Source organism: Hyperoodon ampullatus (assembly GCF_949752795.1).
Source record: "Hyperoodon ampullatus genome assembly, chromosome: 19".
NCBI lineage: Eukaryota > Metazoa > Chordata > Mammalia > Artiodactyla > Ziphiidae > Hyperoodon > Hyperoodon ampullatus.
Window position 1 is genome coordinate 43,088,404 of NC_136932.1, and position 24,256 is coordinate 43,112,659.

Consider the following 24,256-nt stretch of genomic DNA (forward strand, 5'->3'; position numbering starts at 1 on the left):
GAGCCCTAACCACTGGACCGCCAGGGAATTCCCAGATCCAGCCTCTTGACTGAGGCTTTTAAAGCCCTGCAAGGCCTGCCTCCTGCCTTTCTGACCACATCTCATGCCCCTCTCCCTCATCCGCACCCAGTCAGTCCTGCCCCAGGGCCTTTGCACCTGCTGTTCCCACTGCCTGCAAAGCTGTTCCTCAGCTCCTTCTTAATCTTTAGGTTTCAACTCAAGTGTCACTGCTCAGAGAGGCCCTCCATTCATCTCACTCTTAACCCCCTCCTGCATCCCCAGTGCCCACCACCCTGTGTCAGTTTGGGCTTGTGTGGTCGTTTAAATCGTCTCCCCCTAGAATGTAGGCTCCATGAGGGAAGGAGCCATGTCCCTTACTGTTGCAGCACCAAGCATGGAGCTGTTTCTCACATGAATGAAAGAACTGGGGGACAGATTCAGAACGGGGATGATCGATACCCTGGATGTGAGCTCTGAAGGCCTTTCACAGGCAGCGTGGAAGGGGCAGCTGTTCCGGGGACCCGGAACAAGGGCTCCTGGTGGAGAATGCCTCACCTGCTTCTCAAAGGCTGGGTCCCGTCTTCTGTTTTGTGTCACCCGATGCCAGAGCCTTCAGGGACTGGTAGAGCACTGCCCACCACTCCCTCTCCCTCACACCCCCCTCAGGGACTCCCTAAGCAGGCATCTCAATAGACACTTGCCCCTGAGGACTGCCCCACCCCCACAGAGGTTCCCAGCCCCACTGATTACAATGTAGATACCACTTGGGTGTCAGTGGGCCTGTCTGGTTGCAGGTGGGCCCACAGGTTTCTGGGGTTTGAGGGGAGGGACAGTTAGTACCACAGGGAGGAAGCAGAGCCCAGAACCTTCTCAAAAGCTCCGGGAAGGTCTGACTCTCAGAGGCCCTCACCCTCAGCCTTGGAGTCTGGGCTGCCACAGCCCAGGTTCCGGGGCCCCCAAACTGAGAAGCAAATTTGAGTAACAGTGGACACATATTATGAGCCCCAGGCGAGCTTCATGAGGTGAAGGTAGAGCTCACATGCCCTGGGCTTTGTGCAGAGAGCTGGCAGCTCCAGGTGTGGGGGATGGACTGAGAGAGAGGGCCAAGTTCAGGGGTCAAGACCCCATCCCCATCTGCTAAGCCCTGGGGCAGCCAAGGCCTGGCGGGGAGCTTGTACTTGAGCTTGAGCTCTGACTCGGTATCTGATCTATCAGGTCCCTCTGCCAAGCCTCTGGGGTCTGGGAGCACCAGGGTGGGTGGGGCGAAAGCCAGGGTCCACGGGGGAGGGGCTACAGCAGCTCCCTTTGATGCAGTAGCTGTAACACAATCATCAGCCTTGGAAGCACCTCCCCTGCAGCTGAACCTGGTACCGGTTCAAGGCACAGCCTCACTGAGTGCTGCCGACACCCAAGAAGGCAGACGCTCTGACTCCCAGTTCCCAGACTAAGAAACTGAGGCTGTGGAGCTTTAGTGACCTGCCTGAGCTTGTCCAGCTGATATGTGCTCCCACTGAGGCTGGTCCCAGGCCCAGGCAGTTCATAGATACAGAGCTGCCTGTGCCGGGCTCTGGTGTCCCCCCACCTCCCCTGCCCATGCAGGGACCTCCGAAACGAGGAGGTGGTAGATACGGGTAGGCAAAGGATAGGGGAGCCCAAGTTTGCTCCAACAAGGCCCCCTGAGAGCTCGGCAACCCAATTAGCACGACGTTCCTGGCCAGGCCTGCTCGGGGGACCAGCCGCAGAGGATGAAAGCTGAAAGGTTATTCCAACAAGGGGCCGCCCACTTCCCAGGCTGAGACTGATCCTGGTGTGCTGGAGGGGCTTGGAGTGGGTACATAATTCAGCGTGTCAGGAGGAGACGGGGGAGCTATAGGCAAAGCCAGAGTGGGCGCTGAGACAAGACGGGGATGTCAAGGATGGATGTGCCTCTCCTTGGAAGAGGGCCCTGACGCCTCTCCAGGGTGGAGTTCGGGATGCTCAGGATGAAAGCGTTGGGCGGCCAGCCCCCTTGATGGTCTCCAGACACAAGTGTGTGCTGACATATGCACATGCATGTATTCAGAGACGTGCACATGGCCATGTACACACACATAGATAAACACACACGTAGATAGATGTGCACAGATCCACATACACACACACAGGCTCTGTCTAGGGCCCGGGCTGCAGGCACAGGGCCTGAGCTGTGGGTGTCTAGAGAACACTCACGCTTCATGCCTGCCTGTTTATTCCCTCTCCATCCTGTGGCCAGAAGTTTTTTGGGGGCTAGGGCACAGTCCTGGTCCCCAGGTAGGGTGACTAACACTTGTTTGGGACTTTCAGATATTGGCACTAAGAATCTTGTGTCCTGGGAACCCCCCGAGTCTTAGGCAAACCTGCTCTGGTCACCTGCCCCAGGCCCCAGGCAGGCCTGGTGTGTATCTTCCCTCCCAGAGCCCACCTCACCACCTGTCACCTCTCTGCTGGCCAAGGGTCCCTTGGGAGAGAGCCAAGGTTGAGTCTCTACTGTCACCCCGGAGGCCTCTGTACTAATAAGAACCATTATGTTTATTGAGCACCTACTATGAGCCCGGCTCTGGGCCTAGGGTTTTCTTCTTGAGCACCTACTGTATGCCAGGCACTGTTCTAGGCCCTGGGGGTACAGCAGGGAACACACCAGACAAAATCATTGTCCTCATGGAGCTGCCCACTCAGTGAAGGGAGACAGAAAATAAACAAGATAAATAAATAAATGAGGTGAATTTATTAGGAGAGAATGAATATTATGGGGAAAAGTAAAACGAGGAAGGAGCCATTTAATTAAAATAGGCTGCTGGGGGAAATTCCCTGGCGGTCCAGTGGTTAGGACTCCACGCTTCCACTGCTGAGGACGCGGGTTCAATCCCTGATCAGGGAACTAAGATCCCACAAGCCGAGCGGCATGGCCAAAATAAAAATAATAATAAAAATAAAATAAAATAGGCTGCTGCGGAAGGCCTCACTGAGAAGGTGACATGAGGAGGTACCTGAATGGTGAGGTGCCCTGCAGGTACCCTGGGAAGTGCTCCGGGCAAGAGGGGACAGCACACACATACGCTGGAGCAGGCCACGCCTAGCACTGAGAGGACCAGAGGAGGAGGAAAGCCCAGCTCTGCCCTGGCTGGCTTCCTTGTCTCCGGGAAGTGGCCTGTGCTTGGGTGTGGCGCAAAGAGACAGTGCTGAGTGGCCTGAGGCGCCAGTCGCTCTGTGAGCACAGCTGGCCTGGCCTGAGGCTGTTATCCAGCCAGCAGAGTCATCCCGTTAGCTTAGAGAGGAGCAACTGGCAAGGCTCGGGCAGCAGGTGGGCCGGGAGCCGAGCCCAGGGCAGGGGGAGGGCAGGCTGCCGAGGCAGAAGGACTGAGCACATGGCTGACCAGTCTCCAAGCCTCAGAGAGCCCCACGGAGCTGCCTGGGGGCTCCTGGGGATGCCAACCCATCGGGCTGTCCCTGCACAGGCGTAGGGAAGGGCAGGCACCAGACTCAGGTCAGGGTGAGGCCCAAGACCTTCAGGCCGGGGAGGACTGACCAGCCCTCAGATGAGGCTGCCCCACCTGCCCTGCTCACCAGCTGTGTGGCCTTGGTCGGCCACTCCCCTCTGTGACTCATTTCCTCCTCTGTGAAATGGTGCGGCACCCGTGGGGTGTCATGAGGATCCCATGTACAGAACCTGGTACTCAGGGCTGGGTCCTGTTTGGTTAGCTCCCTTCCTGCTTCCGGGGGCGGGGAAGCTACAGGACCCCTGCCACGCTGGCCATCTGGCCTAGGACAGGAGCAGGGGCCCTGTCAGTGCTGGTCCCAGTAGGGAGCTGTCTGGCCTCCCCAGCCCCGGGTGCCCCTCACCCAGCCGAGCTGTAGTTACAGCATCTTAGGGAGCTCTGGTTACTTAGAGGCTGAGAGAGGGCCTGCCACCTGCTTCCCCGCCTCAGTACCTTTGCACATGCTGTGCCCTCTGCCTGGAATGCCCTTTCCACACATCCCACCAGGTCCAGCCCCTATCTTATGAATGGGCTACTGAGTGGACTGGGTGTGGGGCCCGCCCATGACAGGCTACTCACCCCGGCCCCACAGGTCCCTGCTCAGCAGGTGAGGGGCTTGGGGGTTTGTAGGAAGGAGGACATGAAAACAGTACCCGCTCTCTTTTCCTGCACATCTTTTGTGCTGGCAGGGGAGCAAGAGGACTCTGTGGAGGAGGTGGCACAAGGCAGCAGGTGCCTTCCCCATGCACACACCTAGATGCCTGCTCTGGGCCTGGCCCCTGCTGGACTGCCTGGTATTGAGACCCCCATCGGCTAGTCCACGAGGACCTGCCAAGTTCATCCCAGGCCCCCCCAACCCCTGCACTCAGGATACTCCAGGACTCTGGCAGCAAGTGTTGAACGGAGGAGGGAATGAATGAGGCTGCAGAGATGTGTGTGAGCTCATGTGTGGGAGGCCAGGAGGTCTGGGAGCCGCTGAGCAGACAGGTGGATGCCCCCGGAGGAGTGGGGGGAGCAGGGGGAGGAGGGGGCGGCGGAGGAGAACCTGAGACGTCCGGAGTTTGAGTCCCCGCCTTGCTTTCTTCAGCCCCGTCAGGCAGAGCAGCCCCCTTGCGCCCCCAGAAGGGGGCAAGGAGGCTGATGAGAGGAAGTGCAAGGCTCCTCCATGGAGACTTTTATTCCTGCTAACTTGCAATCTTAAAATGCACAGCAAAGGCACCGATGTCATTGTTAGTACATTAACCAGCAATCAGCAGGTCGGGGCTCCCATGGGCAACACAGAGGGGGCACAGGGGGCACAAGAGGAGCCGTGGCGATGCAGTGCACAGCCTGCCTGGGAAGAAACGGGCAGGGTGATGATCCATGGCCAGAGCACCCGCTGGCTCAGGCAGGGGTGCCAGAGGCAGGTGGGATTGGCTGGGAGAGCTGGTCCAGGGCTGGCCTTGAAGATGAGACCAGCTTCCAGAGTGGAGAAGCAGACTCAGGTGAGACCCACACCAGTGCCCAGTGGGAGGGGGCAGGGGTACCTGCAAGGGCGGTTCCCCTGGCCCAGGTCCCCTGGCATCTGGGCGGTGCTGGAGGATGGAGAGCAGCTCTAAGCATCGGCTGGGGTCCCTGCCTTCTCCAGGGCCCCTCTCAGAGGAACAACAGCACAGTGGCTCCCGTCCTGGGTGCCACCTTTACACCACCCAGCCCCGCCCCCGATATCTGACCCCTCCCACCTGCCAAAGTGTGTTCATACGCCAGCTGCTAAGCCCACGCCTAGATTTTTGTACAGTTGGCGCTTTTACCCAAACCATGGTCTTCGCCTGTTTTCCCCTGTGCCCCAGCACCCCTGGGGGCACCTGCTTGAGGGAGGGGTGTGGCTCTTTGTGGAGCCCCCCCACCCCCACCCCGCCTCTCTCGGGACGTTTCAGAGAATCCCCCCCAGGGCCTTACAGAGAGGAGCCACAGCAGCAGGCAGATGGGCTGCCTGCCCCACCCCAGGCCAGGGGGCAGGAAAAGTCCCGCAGCCCCCACCAGGCAGGGTAGTTCTGCGGATCAGAGGGGTGAGAGCAGAAGCGCTTTGTAAACTCTCTAAGCCGCACAGGTGTCGGCGGTATTAGCGCTGAGCCTGCCACGTGAGCGGCTCTCCCTGCCTGACTTAAGGGAAGGGAATGCCTTGTCTTTGCAGGACCCCAGGGGGTGGGGTCTGCTGTGGCCCTGTGGTTCCCATGAATGGCCCCAGCCCTGTCCCCTTCAGCACAGGGAGCACCCTGAACACCCTTGAGTTGGAGGGGCACCCTGGGGTCCCCCAGAGTGGCAGGGTGGGGGCACCTCGCTGGGGGCAGCCTGGGCAGGGCCGAGGAGCTGAGCTGAGCTAGCGGACAGGGAGGCGCAGGCTCGGAACGGGCAGCTGCAGTGCGCTGGGCCCGCCTCCCAGCCTGGGTGTTGGAGGCTCAAGGCAGTGGGCAGGCTCCCCAAGAGTCAGCTGGGGTTTGGGGCCCAGGTTCCTAGAGGGTCCCCACTGTCCTGTCTCCTCCTGTGGGCCCAGGGCCCCCTGGCCAGACCTAGGAGAGCAGTGGCGGACTGGAGGTCATACTCCACGCGGGGAGCGCTGGCATAGCCACCATCTCCGACTCTTGTTACACAGGGGGAAACTGAGGCTGAGGAGGCCCCCGCCCGGGGCCTGACCTGCAGACTGTCCGATGGTTTCAGTGACTGAAGCAGGGCAGGGGCCACACAGATCGTGGCCCAGCCCAGAAAGGGACCTCACAGCTGCTCTGTCACCGCCACCACTGCCCAGGTCATAACTGCTCTGAAATCGCAACCAAACACAATTACGCAAAAACCGAATCACGTGCGATGATTTTTATGTGTTGGAAACGTTCGGTCAAAGCCGGGTGATTACAGGGGGACGGGAAGCCGCTGTTACTCTCTGGGAACCCATAACTCCCAACAGCTGGGAGCTGTCACTTTTTTATGACACTGCTTCCGTGGGGAAAGAGGGAGTGGCAGTCGTGGTGAGGCCCACCTGAGCCCAGGCAGACGGCTGGGGTGGCGGCCGGCCTGAGGCTGGGAGCGGGGCTGGCCCGAGAGTGGCCAGGAGGGCTGGTTCTCTCGTTCAACATGCTCCGGGCACAGCTGGCAGCAGGAAGAAATCGGCCGAACTGCCTCAGGCCCTCGGCTCTCCCCAGAGGCCTGGCTGGCCAAGCTAGAAGGGAAGGATCGGGAGGCCAACCCAGGCAGAGACGAGATGGCTGCCCGGCCCTGCAGGGTGGGGGTGTACAGGCCTGGAGCCCGTCCCCCCAACACTGGCATACCTGCCAGGCTGCCTGGGGCAGCTGCGACCCTGGAAAAAGGCAGGTAATGATGATCATCCATAACGAGGCTGCTCCGATAATGAGCACAGGGCTATTATCCGACCATGGGCTGGACACATTGAAAATAAATTATTTTAAGGATCTATTAACAAATGCTTAATTAATGCCCAATTAGAGGGAAGCTACAGAGGAAATGCTCGGGACAATCGCTAGGCAGGGCCTGATTTGCAGCTACAGCCTGGGATCTCCAGCGAGAGGGGAGGGGCCGGAAGGCAGACCCCAGTTGGGGGCAGCCTCATTCTGGCTGCTCCTTGGACCCCAGAACCATCAGCCCTGGTGCCTCCCCCAGTCCATCACACACACACACACACACACACACACACACACACACACACACGTCCTTTGTGAGGGACAACTATTACTATTTAGAAATGAAGAAACTGAGGCACAGGGGGTGGTGCATACATGAGGACCTGGAAGGTACTGTAAATGAGAAATCTTTCAAGATAAACTTTGGTGTCATGCATGCATGCTTTGTTATTGGGAATAATTTAAATAAAAAGACTCTTCAGGAGTCCATATGAGATATCTACTTTGTTAGAACAGGACTTTGCACCACTATCTGTTCAGGCAGATCAAAGCAAGTAAGTGGCAGAGCTTGGACAGGAACCCGAAGCTAGCTGCTGTGTTCATGGGTTGTGACCCCAATCCTACCAGGGCTGACAGAGCCTAAGGGGGCGGGGCTCAGAAGCTATGGGCGGGGCTAGGGGTTTGCTGGGTGGGGCCAAGGAAGTATGCCGGGTGTGGGGGGATCAGAGTCTCTACCCCAACCCATCTCATAGCCCAGGCTGGGATAGAACCCCCAGTAAGGGCATGGGGAGCCATCAAGAGCCAGGACCTCGTGGGGCTATGACCCCAGACCACTGAGCGCAGCAAAGACGAGGACAGAGCCCCAGCGGCCTAGGAGGGTCACGTGCCCATCGAGCCCGGCACCCAGAGTGTCTCCCACCTCCCGGGCAGCCCCTGACCTGGCTGTGCTCTCTCTCCCCGCCAGGGTGCTGTGTGGAACTGCTGCTGCTGCTGCTGGCCGGGGAGCTGCCCCTGGGTGGCGGCTGCCCGCGGGACTGCGTGTGCTACCCCGCACCCATGACGGTCAGCTGCCAGGCGCACAACTTCGCCGCCATCCCCGAGGGCATCCCGGAGGACAGCGAGCGCGTCTTCCTGCAGAACAACCGCATCACCCTCCTCCAGCAGGGCCACTTCAGCCCCTCCATGGTCACCCTGTGGATCTACTCCAACAACATCACCTTCATCGACCCCAACACCTTCCAGGGCTTTGTGCACCTGGAGGAGCTGGACCTCGGCGACAACCGGCAGCTGCGGACGCTGGCGCCCGAGACCTTCCAGGGCCTGGTGAAGCTCCATGCCCTCTACCTCTATAAGTGTGGGCTCAGTGCCCTGCCGGCCGGCATCTTTGGCGGCCTGCACAGCCTGCAGTACCTCTACCTGCAGGACAACCACATCGAGTACCTCCAGGACGACATCTTTGTGGACCTGGTCAACCTCAGCCACCTGTTTCTCCACGGCAACAAGCTGTGGAGCCTAGGCCAGGACACCTTCCGGGGCCTGGTGAACCTGGACCGGCTGCTGCTGCACGAGAACCAGCTGCAGTGGGTCCATCACAAGGCTTTCCACGACCTCCGCAGGCTGACCACCCTCTTCCTCTTCAACAACAGTCTCTCTGAGCTGCCGGGCGACTGCCTGGAACCCCTGGGGGCCCTGGAGTTCCTCCGCCTCAACGGGAACGCCTGGGACTGTGGCTGCCGGGCGCGCTCCCTGTGGGAATGGCTGCAAAGGTTCCGTGGCTCCAGCTCCGCTGTCCCTTGTGTGTCCCCCGAGCCTCTGCATGGCCAGGACCTGAAGCTGCTGAGGGCCGAGGACTTCCGGAACTGCACGGGGCCGGCATCCCCGCACCAGATCAAGTCGCACACGCTCACCACCACTGACAGGGCCGCCCGCAAGGAACACCACCCACCCCGTGGCCCCGCCAGGGACAAGGACCACCCGCACGGCCATCTGCCCGGCTCTCGGTCGGGCTACAAGAAGCAGGGCAAGAACTGCACCAGCCACAGGAATCGCAACAAGGTCTCGAAGGCGGGCACCAGGAAGCAGGCCCACGAGCTGCAGGACTATGCCCCTGACTACCAGCACAAGTTCAGCTTTGACATCATGCCCACGGCACGGCCCAAGAGGAAGGGCAAGTGTGCCCGCAGGACCCCCATCCGTGCCCCCAGCGGGGTGCAGCAGGCCTCCTTGGGCAGTTCCCTGAGGGCCTCGCTCCTGGCCTGGATACTGGGGCTGGTGGTCACTCTTCGCTGAGGATGCAGGGCACCAGCACCCAGCACTGCCACATGTCCACCAAGGAACAGGATTTCTTTTCTATTTTTACAAGTGGAGGATCTGCTGGGTTTCAGGCAAAGGCTGGTAGAGGCTTCAGCTGTTGTCTGGGCCCTGCCCGGTGGATTATAAACACAAAGTGTACAGCCCCAAGCGGGAGGGGATTAGTTTATCCCACCCAGCTGTCCCAGCCAGCCCCCGGCCGAGCACCTATGGACAGCATCCCCCCAGCAAGGCAGTTAAAGCCGCAGAGCGAATCCTTCATTAGCAACGATGGGACAGTGCCCCACGGGAGCTGGGTTCTGTGGAATCCTGGTCATTTGGAGAGGCCTGAAGGGCTCCCGCCACTTCCGGAGGAAGCAGGACTCAGAGAACAGACAAGGGTCACCAAAGAAGCTGGGTCCACCAGCTATCTGGGAGCACACGAGCAGGTGGCATTTTGGCTCTTGCCTGAGGCCACTTTTAGTCACCCTGCCCTGAATCTAAACATGTGCCACCTTCAGTCCCTCCCTTGGGGGTAACGCCTCTCATTCCTGATGTCTCAGGCAACCCTGGCAGACCCAGGCCCAGCTGCTGGGCTCCAAGAACCAATTACCAAAGGAAAGATCATCAGAGGCTGAAATTTAGAACTTCATCGTGTGCAATGAGGTTCTCACAGGAGGTGCAGTTTTATAACTATGTCCACTTTGTGTGTGTATATATATATATATATATATATATATACACACACACACACACACACACATACATATATACACACACACACACACACACCCTGTACGTATATATATACACACAAATGCACAGGCCCTCGCTCGACTCCCTTACCAAACTGTATGTCTCATCATGTTTATAAACTATACGGAAAACTATATCTGCTGAACTAAGGATTGTATTGGTGATTTCTAGCAAGAAAGGAGTTCTAGGATTTTTGTCTAGAATCCCAACCTGGCAACAGTAGTCCCCATGTAACCTGGGCTTGCCGGGCCTGGGGCAAAGGGGCAGTGGGTGGGGGGGTGTGGTCAGGGAGAAGGGGAGGCAGCAAGAATCACTTCAGGGGACCAATGTTCTTAGATACTTGGAGCATCACCATGTCTGTTATATGCAGCACAAGCCTGTCTGCCACCCCGGAGCACCCAATCCCTCCCAACATAGCAGCTGTTGGCATCAGGGTGAGAAGCCAGAAGCAGCTTGTTGGACGTTGGGGGGCTAGGCCCTGGGGATGGGCTGGAAGGAGAATGGGAAGGAAGGGGCTTTGGGTTTCTTAGGCCGGCGGGCGAGGCAGTATCCACAGTGTTAGTCCGACAGGCTGGGCAGTGTTGCCAGCCACAGTCTGGACGGGCCAGGGATGCTCTGGGCATGAGCCCAGGCCTCCAGCGCGGCTCAGCTGCTGAATTTTTCCTTGAGGCTCTTTGATGGGCATCCCAGCAAGGGTCCTGTGTAGGGCGGCAGGAGGGAAAGCATCAGGTGGCCTTAGCAGAAGGGGAACAAAGAGGGCATTTCAAGAACCATCTCAGGCACTTCTGCATTACAGAGGCCCCATCCCTCCTGGACCCTCTGAAGTTGCCCCGGGGACGGGCAGAGGTCAGGGGCTGGCCAGACTCAGGGGTCAGGAGTAGGGACGTGCAGAGAATGGAGCATGCAAGCTCAGACAGGGGAGAGGAGCTCAAGTCAAGGTCAGCCATGCTGCCGGCTGGTGTCCGTGCGGGCACAATCTTTTTTGGCTTTGCACAAACCCCAATTCCCCACCAGAGAGGATGTGTGTCAGGAGCAAGAAACACTGAATCCAATTAAGAGAGAAAAATAATAATAAAAAAAATTCTCTTGGACAAGAACCCTGTTTCTCATTTCCCAGCCCCGAATTCCTGAAGGTGTGGCAGATCCTGGGCTTTTATGGGGTGGGCGAGCCTGGCTGGGTGCAGCTCTGAGGACACAAGCACGTGTGTTGGTGGGAGGAGCTGTTTGGAGCAGGGGCACAATGACTCACTGGGACACGTGTGTGTGCACGAACACACACACACACACACACACACATTCTCCGTTCCATGGTTCTTCCTTCACCGGCACAGGACATGACTCACTCCCCACGCTCTGGCTACGCTGGGTCGGCACCATCTCTGTGGCTGTCTCCGGAGCAGTCTGGCCCTGGATCATTCCCGGCCTGTTCCCAAGAGCTTCACAGCAGCAGCTGAGCTATTGATTCTTAAGGGGGCTCGGGGGCGGCCGGAAGGGACCTGCCGGTTCCTAGGGCCCAGAGGGGATTCCAGGAAGCTGGGGCCCGACCCATGTAGCAGTGGACGTGGATGGGGTCTGGAGGCTGCGCCCGCCTCTCTGGCTTTGGAGACAGGAGAGAGTTCCCCAGGTAGAGGAAAGAGGCTGTGTTTCCAGGCCTGGACAAAGCCTCCTCAGTACAAGGCTGGAAATGTACACTAAAGGGAGTCCGGTGACGGCAGAACAAATTGTCTTTGGTCTGCGTTTGACCCCAGTGGTCTGCCTGCTCTTACCCAGGCCGGTGCCAGGGCCTAGCTGTCCCTTTACAACCCGAGGATGTTGTTATGTTGTTGATTTCATTTCCAACTTTAGACAGCACAGCCCTCAGCAGGAAAATCAAGAGTCCAAGCACTTTATTAAATTAAAAAAAAAAAAGACTTAGAAAGACCTGTAGTATGGAAGTGAAATGTCAGTACGAGAAATGCTAATGTTTGATAAATGGTCCGCTTCTGTCAAGCGCAGCACAGTCTCTGGTTGCCGACTGTTACTAGAGGCAAGGCAGAAGGGCCCAGACGCCAGGTGTATTTTAGCAGCTTGCTCCTCTAAGAGGTAGAGGGAATAAAAGCAGCTCTATTGTGGATGATATCACTTGTCACTCAGCAGCTTATATGCTACACAGGCACAATGACAGCATTGTCTGAAACATCAGAGCAAGTTCACAGGTCGGGAGTTAAGCTAAGGCCTTTCAACTCACCAGACCCAGCATCCCTCCTAGGTGGTTCAGGGCAGGGAGGTGTGGGTTCCTGCCTCGGGAGCCCTATCCTCCTCCCAGAGGCTGAGGCCATCCCCCACCCCTCTGTTTGTGGTGGGGTCGGCCCCTTTGCCATCTTTGCTCAACACTTTCCCTAGGCCCCAAGAGGCAGCCGTCTCCTCATCTTCCTCTCTCACCTCCAGCCACACAGCCCTCCTCTCTGGGGAAGTGGCCTTCAGGAGGGGCTGGGTGACCACCAGTGGTCTCAGCGTTTCTCTCTACAAGTTCCTCCCCAGGCCCCAGGGCTTGGTTGGCTCCCTACCCTTCATTCAACAAGTGTTGAACAAGGGTCTACATGTGCCAGCCATTGGCCCAGGCTCTGGGAACCTAAAAGTGAGAAGACGTGGCTCTCCTGAAAGGAGCTCAGAGCCTAGATGTGGAAGCAAGTATGGGATTGGTGAAACCAGGGTGGGATTGGTGTCTCTGTTGGCACACCCCCACACTACCATGAGAAACTCGGCCAGGGTGGGGGAAGTCAGGGAGGGCTTCCAGGAGGAGGTGACATGCTGAAGGGTCTCAGAGGATGAGGAGGCAGCCAGAGAAGAGTGTGGGGAGTATTACAGGCAGAGGGCTGGAGGCATGCAATGGCACCACGTTTGGGGTATCTGCAAACAACTGTGAGCTGAGGACTGGGAATGCTGTTTTGGGATGTGTGGGAGGTGAGCCTGGCAAGCGGAATCCTGCCTGGGGACTTGGATCCTACTCCAAAAGTGGAGGTGTGAGCCCCCCGCCTTGGGGTCCTCTTCCCTACCCCGAACCCCCAGTCCCTCTCCGAGCACGTGGCCCCCACCCGTGGCATGCTTGCCAATGTCCCCCAACAGTGGATTTCGTCATTGAAACTTGCCTCTTCTGCTCAGCCAGATCCTTCCCTTGTGCCAGCAAGCTGGAGCGCTCCCTGGAAATCTGCCTGGGCCAGAGTCCCATTCCCAGACACCTGCTGCTTCCAGGCACGGACAGTATCCCACAGCCGTTTCGTCTCCTACACTCCCTCCTTTCCCATCCACGAAGGGCTCAACCCCAACCCTTCTCCTTGCTTCCAAGGGGCTGCCCAGACACCCCCTTGGGCATCTCCACATGTGCTCGCCCTGGCAGACCATCAGAACTCCCCCAGACTGCATCTCCCTTTTTTCTCTCCTGCTGGGGCTGTTCATTACCAGGGAACCAAGAATCCCATTTAGCAACTGTTTACTTGTCACTTAACTAATCACTCAGCACTCTGCCACCATGGCAAATGGGGGCTCCAGAAGGCCTGTTGGCAAGTTTGTGGGGGCTGGGGGAGCCAGGAAGTTCTCCTGGAGGACAAGCTGCAGGGCAGGGGGTCAGAGAGAACAGATTTGCTGGGAGGGCTCCCTGGAGCCAGCTGGGAGCCTCAGGGTCTCGGCAGCTCCCAGCAAATCGTCCCTTGTATTTTCACCACCCAGACTGTCCCCACTAGCCCCTGGCTGGACCCCACCTCTGGGATCCAGCTCCTCAGGGCCCTACTCAACACTGACCTGGAGGATGCCAGCCTTTCTTTGTGTACCTTCTTATATGGATCAGGGGTGAGTGTACCTTTTGATGGGATCCTGGCCAACATCTACCGTTCAGCCTCTTGACCCAACTGTGGTTGCATTCTGGCTCACCTCCTCCCAGCCTGGCTCTCTGGCCTAAGTAAGAGTTTAGCCCATCAGCTATTATTCCATCCCATATCACCAATTCCCCACTATCAGCTTGTAATGGGCCAATTTTCTTTTACCTTCTGTCTACCTGGAAAATTTCTCAAGAACCTTTGCGCGTTAAAATAGCCTTTACAGCTCTCCACTTGCTATCTCTTTCTGCTCCTCTAATTGTCCCTTTTAACTCACTGTGCTTTCAGTATAAATCTCCCACTGTCCCCCTTTGCAGGCTGTTAATAAATACAAGCTCTAAAAAAAATATACGTAAACATCTATTGTTGGCTAACTAACTCACAGCACAGCCAAAAAGCCAGGAAGAAAGGGAGGCTCAGAGTGAGACATGCCCACCTGTGCTCGCGCTCAGGCTGTCCTTGCCTATCTCTTTTAAGAGGACTGCTGGAATCAGGGTGGATTATGGTCCTAAAAAGTCCACTGGGGGCTTCCCTGTTGGCGCAGTGGTTGAGAGTCTGCCTGCCAACGCAGGGGACGCGGGTTCGTGCCCCGGGTCCGGGAGGATCCCACATGCCGCGGAGCGGCTGGGCCCGTGAGTCATGGCGGCTGAGCCTGCACATCCGGAGCCTGTGCTCTGCAATGGGAGAGGCCACAGCAGTGAGAGGCCCGCGTACCGCAAAAAAGAAAAAAAAAAGTCCACTGGGTGAAGGAACTGAGGATGCCCCAAGGGAGAACTAGAAGCAGAGAGTAGCCATGAGGCTGTGTTGACAGGCCGTGCTGCTCCAAGAGCAATGCGGGAGGGGTGAGGACAAAGGGGACACGCGCGGGCAGCAGTGGCTAATTTCAGTGGTATTTCAGTGAGCTGACCCACAAGGCCCCTTCCCTCCATAAGAAGTGGGTCAGCCTCCTCCAAGGTGTGCCCCAGCCTGCACGGATGTGGCCTGCCCTCCATCTCTCTGCTTTCAGCTCTGATCGCTCATTAGAGCTCTTCGTTTCCAAGCACCACGGGGGTAGGGAAGGCTGTGCCTTTTGTGTCACCGATTCCTATGTGGCAGCGTGCACACTAATGGCATGTCTGAATGGCAGAATTTGACACTGCTGCTGCAGAACGGGCTTGGGTCACAGTGCTTTCCAAACTGGCTGAGGCTCCATGCCACCTCCACCTCCTTCAGCCAGGCATCTCTGGGAGCCCCTGCCAACCACAGCTTCTGCTGCTTCCTCTCAGAAGAGAGAGGAAGCGAGAGATGTATTAAACTCTTCAATCTCTGTAAGTACCATTTCCCAGGAGACAGACTCTAAGGAAGAAGGAACCGCAAGTGCTCAGGACCTAAACAGGTGGGAGGCCTCCGAGGCAACCGGCTCCATATCACCCAACCCCCCAGCTTCAGGGACGGTCACGGGCAAGATAATGATGCCCTCCAAGTGGCAGCTGCTGACCGGAGATTGAGATGTGGCAGCATCCAGGCGGCCACGCACTGCTCCAGCCAGAGAGAGATGCAAGGGACGACCAGCATATAAGACATTTTCAGGGACGCGGGCCAGCAGGACAAACCCACAGAGGGAACCGTGGTGGGGGACGGGGTCAGGTGTGGACTGGTGGAGTCTGAGCAAGACCCCAAAGGGCGCACACATACAGTGTCACTTGCAGAGAGAAAGCACAACCCTACGAGGCAGTCACATAGCCAGAGAGTCAAGAGACAGGGAAAGATTCAGACAGACAGACAGACAGGAGGGTGTGATAAGGAAAAAACCATTTTGCACTCACACGTCATTCAGGCACCATGTACTGTCACTGTCCCTCATGCAACCGAGCATGGGACATTCACGCTGTCCCCAGACTTGACACCCACCACGTGCATGGCCCTGGACAGGTGACAGCCCATCGACGGGGAACTTACCTTCCGGCCAAGAGCAGCCCCCTTTATTTCATTACGAGGGGGGTGGTCAAGAGCTGGGAGGAGGGGTCTGTCACGCAAACGCCCCACCCCCGGCCAGGGAGAATAGAGGGTGGGGTGAGTCCCCCGCCTCCCCACACACTGGTGACCAGCAGGGACCTGCAGGGCCTTCAGGGACCAGCAGGCCTGTGATGAGGGGCAGAATCTGGTCTGAGCCCTGGGCAGCGGTGTTTCCCACTGAGCCTTGACCCTGAAGGGGTTTGTCTGCCTACCAGCGCTGTGGAGGCTCCAGGGGCCCCGAGCCCTTAAACCCCTGGACTCTGTGCCCTTGGGCATGTGGCAGGTTCCTCTCCGCATTGGCATTCTCCCCACACGCTCAGGCTCACAGAGGTCTCCAAGGTGTTTTTATTCTTTTTCCCGGCGTCAGGAAAAAGCCTCAGAGGCCCCGAGGTCCCTGACCCCTCGTCTCACCTGCCGCCCGGAAAGTCTCTCACTGTTTTATCTGTGGCATTTAAAGTGCCACTGAGTGTCTGGCACTTCGCAAGTCTAAGGTACAGGCTCTTCTGAATTCCCACGCCAGCCTCCTTTCCAGACGCTACCCCAGGCTCACCTCCTCGCCTGTGTCTCCGCCGGCCGTGACACGTGGTCATCAGGAAGGAGGCTCACACCACCCTGGGGGGCCCCACTTTGCTCTCAGCTCTGTGCCCACAGAGGCAGGCAAGGCGGAGACTGGGTATTCTGGGTGGAGGTTGCTGTAGGAGCAGCTGCAGTGAACTCCACGCCTCCAAGCTGTCCCCTAAGCAGCTGGACCTGTCCTGCAGCGGCCCTTCCCCACCCCCCTCCACCTTCCCGCAGACCAGAGGAACGTCCCTCCCGGCCTCGCCGGTGACGCACGCTGGGGAAGTGCTCCCTCCCATCACTCGTGCTGCCTTACTAGCCCCTCTCTCCTCCCCCAGTGACCGCACACTGGGCCCAGAGCTGGCCTCGGCCTCCCCAGCAGCCCCTGGCCACCGTCAGAAGTGGCCTCCTCTGGCCCACGCCCCCTCAGCCTTCTCCCTCAGGGACAGCTTCATCTCTCAGAGCTGCTGACCCACTGCAGCCCCTGAGACCGGCTCCAGCAAGGCCGTAGCCCTGTCTTCTTGGGAATCTTTCCTCCTCATCCGTTTTCTCTCCTAAGACCAGGGATGAATGAAAATGAAAAAGAAACTTAAGAACTTCCCTGGTGGTCCAGTTAAGACTGCATTTCCAATACAGGGGGCATGGGTTCGATCCCTGGCTGGAGAACTAAGATCCCACATGCCGTGTGGCCAAAAATTTTTTTTAATAAATTAAAAAAAAAAAAAAAAGCAACTTAGAACTGGGTGGCATGAGGTTTTTTAAGCCCCCTCATGGACACGACCTCATAGTTAACTGGGAAGTGTCACCTCCAAGATTTGATCACAATTCCCATTTTACAGATGAAAAAAAAATGGGCCTCCTGGTAATTCAACCCCATGCTTTTGAGCCCAAGACTGGGGCTCTTCCCCAGCACAGCCCTGACCCCCATCCCACATGACCCAAGTCTAAGAGTGGAACCACCCTGGGGGGCTCGACTCTTCCCTCCCACCTCCAGGAATTTCATCCTCAGAAGAATTGATTTGCAGAATCAATCAAAAGGCAGAAACTTTCCCTAGAGGTTCTCTCTGCATTCCTGACCCCTTGAACTTTCCCTAACTAGGTCACTGGGATGGCCAGTGACTGAAGGAGCCGGCAGACCCCTCCCAAGTACAGGGGTGCAGTAACAGAGAACGCCCATGCTGGCAGGGGAGTTTCTCCAGTTTCTTGACAGCTGTAGCTGGGTCCCCGTTTCTAGAAGGATCCCACATAGTGCAGTAGACTCCAGTAGTAAGGGCAGAGAAAGAAGACCCAGCCCCATGGTCCTTTCCCCTGCAGGGCACCTCTCACCTTGTGACAGGAAGACCGTGGGTAAGGGCCACTCAAAGTTGACAATCAGACATGCAAGAACCACGTGGAGGTCCCTATGTACAAACATAAAACAGGTACCTTCTTAGCTGCCCCCCTTAAGTGGCTGCTTTTTTTATAACGTTTTGAGCTTTCAGCATTTAAAAAAAATATTTATTTATCTTGGCTGCATCAGGTCTTAGTTGTGGTACGCAAGATCTTCGTTTCGGCATGAGGGATATTTTAGTTGCAGCAGGTAGACTCTCAGTTGTGGCATGCAGGATCTAGTTCCCCAACCAGGGATCGAACCCGGGCCCCCTGCTTTTGGGAGCTCGGATTCTTACCCATTGGACCACCAGGGAAGTCCCTCAACATTTCTGATAATTGATTTTTGGTCTCACCTCAGAGCTTTTCGTGGACTTTGGGACTGTTCTGGAAATTTGTATTTTTTTTCATTGTTTTTGTTCATTTGGGAAATTAACTTAAAATCATCATCATAATTTTCAATCAAATATGCCTGCTTTGCTTGTTTAGAATATTTTCATGAATTTTAAAATTTTGGTTCCAATTTTAAATGGCCTAATAGCAAATTGGCTAAAAAGTGAACAGGCAATCACTAGCTCATGTAATAATTTATCCTAGGTGATATTATAACTTTTTATCTTAGTGAAAATTTTTTCCATTTTTAGAAAACTTTTTATTTGGAAATAATATAGATTCACAGGAAGTTTCCCACTCCCCACCCCTCCAAAAAAGGGTACAGGGAGGTCCTGTATGGACTTCATTCAGTTTTCCCCAGCGGTAACATCTTGCATAACTTCAGGTTATTTTGCCTTTTCAATTCTAAATTTATTTTCAGTTCATGCTACTTACTTTACCTATTTAGGTAGAGTTTTCTTATATTTAAACAACTTTGCTAAGGAAAAAATAAAGTTTCCAACAGGGACAATGATATAAATGGTCACGCTTTTGCTTGGATGTTTCTGAATGAAACATTAGGATTTTAAGTATAAATTTATCATTGCACTGAGAAAGATGAGAAACGTTTGTCAAGATTCAGGGTTCTGAAGCAGGGTTGGGGGATGAGGGAGTGTGTCCATAAACTGTGCAGAATTCGATGCAAGGCCTTCTGGGAATGTGCAGGTTTCCACAGAGAGGTTTTCATTAGATCCTCAAAAATGTTTAGAACTGCGGGTCTTGACTGGCTAGTTAAACTTCAGGCGATCCTTGCTGCACTCCCCACCCTGGCCCACAGGTGGCGCTCTGCCTTCGAGATGACCATCCTGGCTGTCAGGGCAGCAGGGGCAGGAGATGCCGCCAACGCGGTGGTGGAAATAGTCATTTTGACCAAATTGTCTTTAACTAAATCGTCTACTTCACACAAGGGAAATGGGGTGGGGTGGGGGAGGATTGAGAGACTACCGGAAGAAGACGGCAACAGCCTTTCAAACCCAGGTTCTCTGTCTGCTTCTTCTTCGTTCCAAAAGCTGCGGCAACTGCTCCCCAGAAAGAGCGGGCTGAAGACAAAGGAAGCCTGTGATTGTGATTTTACTGATTTGTGATTAAACATTAATGTAGCGAGCTTTTCATTAAGCTAAATTTATTCAGTCTAAAGATAATCCTTTCTTCTGAAATCGAGTCCCTGGTTTTGGTTGAAAGATGGCGAGGGGTGTCCTAAGAAGACCCTCCTTTTATGAACTGATGGTACTAGTGCATGGTAGCTGTTGTTTCTCAGTGTCTCTAGTTGGCTACCCCAGGGAGGCCCTCCAAATTCCTTCTGGAATTTTCCTGCTCTGGGGAATGACAAGACTCTGGGAATGGCGGTTGTGAAGGGGTCAGACAGTGAAGTCCTGGCCTTCCACTCTCCTGGCCTCAACCCCATCCCATTCACGCCAAGAGGTCTGCTTACCTGCTAACCTGCAGCAGCCCCTCCATGCATACTTCTCCCTCTTTACTACGTGCCTCTCCGTTATTTGCAGACAATTATCTGCAATAATTAGTCATTTACCCTTAAAGACAATTATAATCTTCCATCAGCAAACATTGATGTTCTTTTCTTGGGTCTTTTAATGAAGCTGATATTAAGGAGATACTTTATTTACGTAGAGTCAAATGGTTCCCTTTGAGGAGGGTTTGGGTTCAACATGAAAATTTAAAAATTGTAACGGGGCTGGGGACTTGGGGCTGATGGTGGGGTAGAAAGGAGTGGGGAGGACTTTTTCTCTTGAAACTAGAAGAGCTGCTTGAAAAGGTAAAGAGCCCAGGGGACCTGGTACAGTGTGTTCCTGCTCTCCCCAAGCTAATGAGATCTAAAAGTATCAATGTGATGAGCTCAGCCCTGCAAGTAAAATCATTCAGAAGCACTGCCCTCATGGCTGTGCCTGCCGGGGACTGACCGCAGCTTAAATCTCCCCCCAGCCACCCCTGGGGACCTCCAGAGCTAATCGTTTCAGGCAGCTTGATTGAAATGTGCTCCTGCTCACCATCGGCTGCCAAGTCAGGACGCCCGAGGTGCCGGCGGAGGAAGGATCTGGGCTCACAGAGAGAACTCCATTACGGCTATTGTATTAAAAGGGGGACGGGGTTGGGGGGAAGCTGCAACTTTATCTCCTTGTAAGTGACCCTCTCTTTATGATTTGGGCCCTACCGGGTGGCTTTTTGTACTTGACTCATCATGGGCAAAACACCAGCAAGATGCAATTGTTTTCAAAGTTAGAAGAACAAAAAAACCACACTCTAAAGTCTGCTCCAGCTGCACTTATAAAGAGCTGTTTTCTTCCTGAGCTCTATGGCATGGTGGCTCTAATCTGAAATTTCTTTTTAATCATAGCAGGAGTTCCAATTAGCGTGTTGGGTAATCTTTCAAGTACAACTGGGAGTTCCATGACCCCAGAGAGCAGAGGAAATATTACGTGTGAAGCCCCTGAGGAATAGGGCAGAGGATGTAGGCCTGTGTACATGTGTGTGAATAAATATGTGTATTCACAGGCTGCCTTCCCACTCACAGGACCGGGTGTGTGCACCCCAGGTCCCTGAACCCCAGCACTGTAACAGGACCAGAGCAAGTGTATGGAGCGTTGCTCTTGGTGCAGGAACCCCCCCTTTGCCTTGTGCAAAGCCAGCGTGCAAACACACGGTATACGTGCCTATACCTACTCTTCCCCCTAAGAATATGGAGCGGGGGTGGGAACCAAGCTCCACTTACAAGGCAGTGGGCACAGAGTTTGGGGCATCCCTCTGCTCTCCGTGAGAGGGGCCGCACCCCCTGACTCAGCGGGCACCAGGGCCCAGCTCGGACCTGGAACTGCCAGTGACCTACTTTCCTTTGTTGTTGTTTTTGGAAGTGCTGATGTCAATGCAGGATTCAGCAGAGGCTGAGTGAGAAGAAAAGAGACAAAGAAGGGGGGTGGGGAGGGGAAGAAGGGAGAGAATGAAGGGGAGGGATGGAAGGGAAGGGGGAGGAGACTGCGTCAGACGGCTAGGCTATAACGGTGGCAGTTCCCTGCAACAGCGCTAAACACATATTATTACGTCCCCGCAGGGCCTGCCCAATATAGCTGGGATCAGTCTGGGCCCTGCAGTTTCAGGATAAGTGAACAGGGCCTAGGATTCCTACTGCTTCCTCTCCCCATTGTGGACACGCGAGGGGCGGAGGAGATGCCTGGGCAGGCATGCCCAGATGTGCTTACCCTCAGAGAAGGAGCCACATGCTCTCCCCAGGTGCCTGGGTTTGCATCCATCTGCTGAGCCATCGGTGAGACGCCGAGCCACGGCCACCCTGACACGTGGGACTCGGTGGAGGCTCTGCACACTGGCCTTTGGGGACCCGCTCCTTGGTAACATGCACGGCAGAGCTCCGCCGGCAGCTCGCCTCCTCTCCCGCCCATTCTAAGGAAGCCCAGGAGAGCTGCAGGGCTTGGGGTGAGGAGAGCTCCGGACGGTCCAGAGTGTGTCGGCAGAACTGCTGGAGAATTATTCCAACGAACTCCCCGCTCGGGCATCTGAATCTCATCCCTTCCTCACTGCCTGGCTTTGCCATCCTACAGCCAGGGTTGAACTCCAGGCCGGGATGACAAAGTCTTATGCACTATCCACCCATCTGCAAACCCCAGCTGCCGCTCCACGGCCTCTGCACCACTGCTGAGCATCTGACTACCTCTCCCAGGCTGAGCCCTCCCTCATGGCACTTGGTCAACAGATTCCTAATGAGAAAGCCATTTCAGATCCATATTTTCAGGAAACCCAAGGCCACAAGCCTCGTGATTCCACCTATATACGCATTTTCCCTTCCACGTTTCATCTGTGTGCTAAAGGGACTCCATTCAGGTGGGGCCTGGGGCTGGGGGGAGGGTCCCCCATCCTCTGCTCTCTCTCGCTTGGACCTTTGGCCCCCAGATGAGCTTGGGCACATGATTAAAATCCTTCTTTCCTGCTCCATAAGCTAATGCATTTTTCAGGTAAAGAAATATACAGAGGAGACAAAGCCCTCATATGCTGAAATTAGCCCCCGAAAAATAGGTTACCTGACAATTACTTGCTTCTAAGTGGAGCATGATCTAGTGGAGGAAGCGCTGGACGGGCTGCTGGGACGGCCGCCTTTGACTCCCAACTTACCGCCTCTTAACCTCTCTCAGTCTCTTGGTTTAGTGGAGGGATAATAATTCTCTCCACCTCCCGCCCTTGGTGGGCTGGTGAAGGCGTAATGAATCAACATCATGATGGCTCTGAAGAGGCCAGGTACGGGATGCTGTGTAAGTACACAGCATCACCAGGCACCTCTGGAATCTACACCAAGCTGATTTATTTACTTCCCGTGAAAGAGACAACAATCATCATATTTACACTTCGTGCTGCAGCTTCCTGCATTTCCCTCCAGTGCCCCTCCCTCTGCTCCCGCTAAGGACTCCATTAAAGACAAGCTGCCTTTCTGCCGAAGACATGTCCTCTCTCCCAGCCTCTCTCTCTGTCCTCACGGATCACAACCTTCTCCCCTAAATCGCAATCCGTGGCCACAAATCATATCACGGCGCCGTACAAGTGAGGCCACCGCGTGCCCACACGAGGATGAGGAAATGGATTCCACGGGCACAAGAGGATTCCTCGGAAGTCAGGTGCTGCCGATAATTAAGAAGCCAAGCAGAGGTGCGTGGACAGTAGACAGGACGTGGTTTAAACGTTCCCTCATTTCAAGCGTACCCTGGTGCTTGAGTTCCTCGTTACCACCCAGGGCTGCAGACGGGTGGCTATCTGACTGTCATGGGCCCGCCGTAGGAGACAGTCATCATGCACCTTCAGCTGTGACTGTTGCTGGTAGCTGCCAGCAATCCTTTCCTCTTTCACTTTTTTTTTTTTTTTTTTTTTTTTTGCGGTACGGGCCTCTCACTGTTGTGGCCTCTCCCGCTGCGGAGCACAGGCTCCGGACGCGCAGGCTCAGCGGCCATGGCTCACGGGCCCAGCCGCTCCGCGGCATGTGGGATCCTCCCGGACCAGGGCACGAACCTGTGTCCCCTGCACCGGCAGGCGGACTCTCAACCACTGCGCCACCAGGGAAGCCCCTCTTTTACTTTTGACAACTCCTGTCATTCTCAGCAACATTCAGCACTTGCTGCTTTCACATAGACAGAAAAGAAGATTAAAAGGAAAAAAAAAAAGGAAGAAGAAAGAAAGAGAAAAAAACAGTTTGAAAGGTTCTTATTAGTTCCAGGAATGAAAAAGTCCGCTTGCTCCCGAGACATCCAAGTCAGGCCAGGAGAATTCAAGACGGCAGGAAGTTTGACATTCTGTTGCTACAGGGTCCAATGCAAGGGCTTCTTGGGTACCACCTGCTGGGAGACAGGATAAATGTATCCTCTCTGCTCAGAGCACAGCCCAGGAACTGATTCCCCAGCTCTGATGTCTGAGGAAGATGTCAACAGAGGTCCCCTCAAGAATGATGTCTCTATTTCCATGCTAATGCTGGGCTGCACTGGGAAGAAACGCATCTTTCTGAAAAGCAGGACGGGTCACCATAGCTCAAGGAAGTGTACCCAGGGGCTCTGATGTTCTCCCAGGAGAAAGCAGGGGGCTCGGGTGGGTGCGCCGGTGAGCGGGATAAAATAACCCAGTATCCCCACCCCTCCTGTGTGTTCCGCCTCCAGACCCCTTACAGGCTGATCTGCAGCTCCTGGAAAAGAGCGCTGGCTCATGCCTGTCTCCAAAGGAATGGCACTGCCAGGCCTCCTAGCTTATCTCCCTAGTGCTTTCGAGATCAAAACCCCAAACTCATTAAGTACAAACTTTGCTGAGGGGACAATACCCACCGAGGTGCCGAATGTGGTGCAACTGTCTCATTAAAGTGTCTTTCAACTTGAAAACTCACTGCCAATGACAATGGGCACTTGGCCACTGCCAGTTCAGCATAAGATGCTGAAGAAAGGAGAGGAAAACAGCTGTGGCCAGGTCAAAACAGATTAAATTTATGGCTGGCAGACTGTGTGGTTGAACGCTGTTTATTTCATGCTTGGTGCTATCTTTTTTTTTTTTAAGGTGATTTTCAAAAATATTATTCCTGTTGGTGATGTGCCTTTTTTTTCACATGGGGCATGGGCCTTGTGCCGAT

General features: G+C 55.4%; 1 protein-coding gene across 1 annotated transcript; it reads left to right on the forward strand.

Annotated features, from left to right (window-relative positions):
• Positions 1 to 6,729: 6,729 nt before the first annotated feature.
• On the forward strand, positions 6,730 to 9,175 carry RTN4RL1 (reticulon 4 receptor like 1; the record flags this gene model as incomplete). Its single annotated transcript, XM_079725188.1, is given in 3 exon segments — positions 6,730 to 6,774; positions 6,776 to 6,839; positions 7,851 to 9,175. Coding segments are annotated over 3 exon segments (1,434 nt in total).
• Positions 9,176 to 24,256: the final 15,081 nt, after the last annotated feature.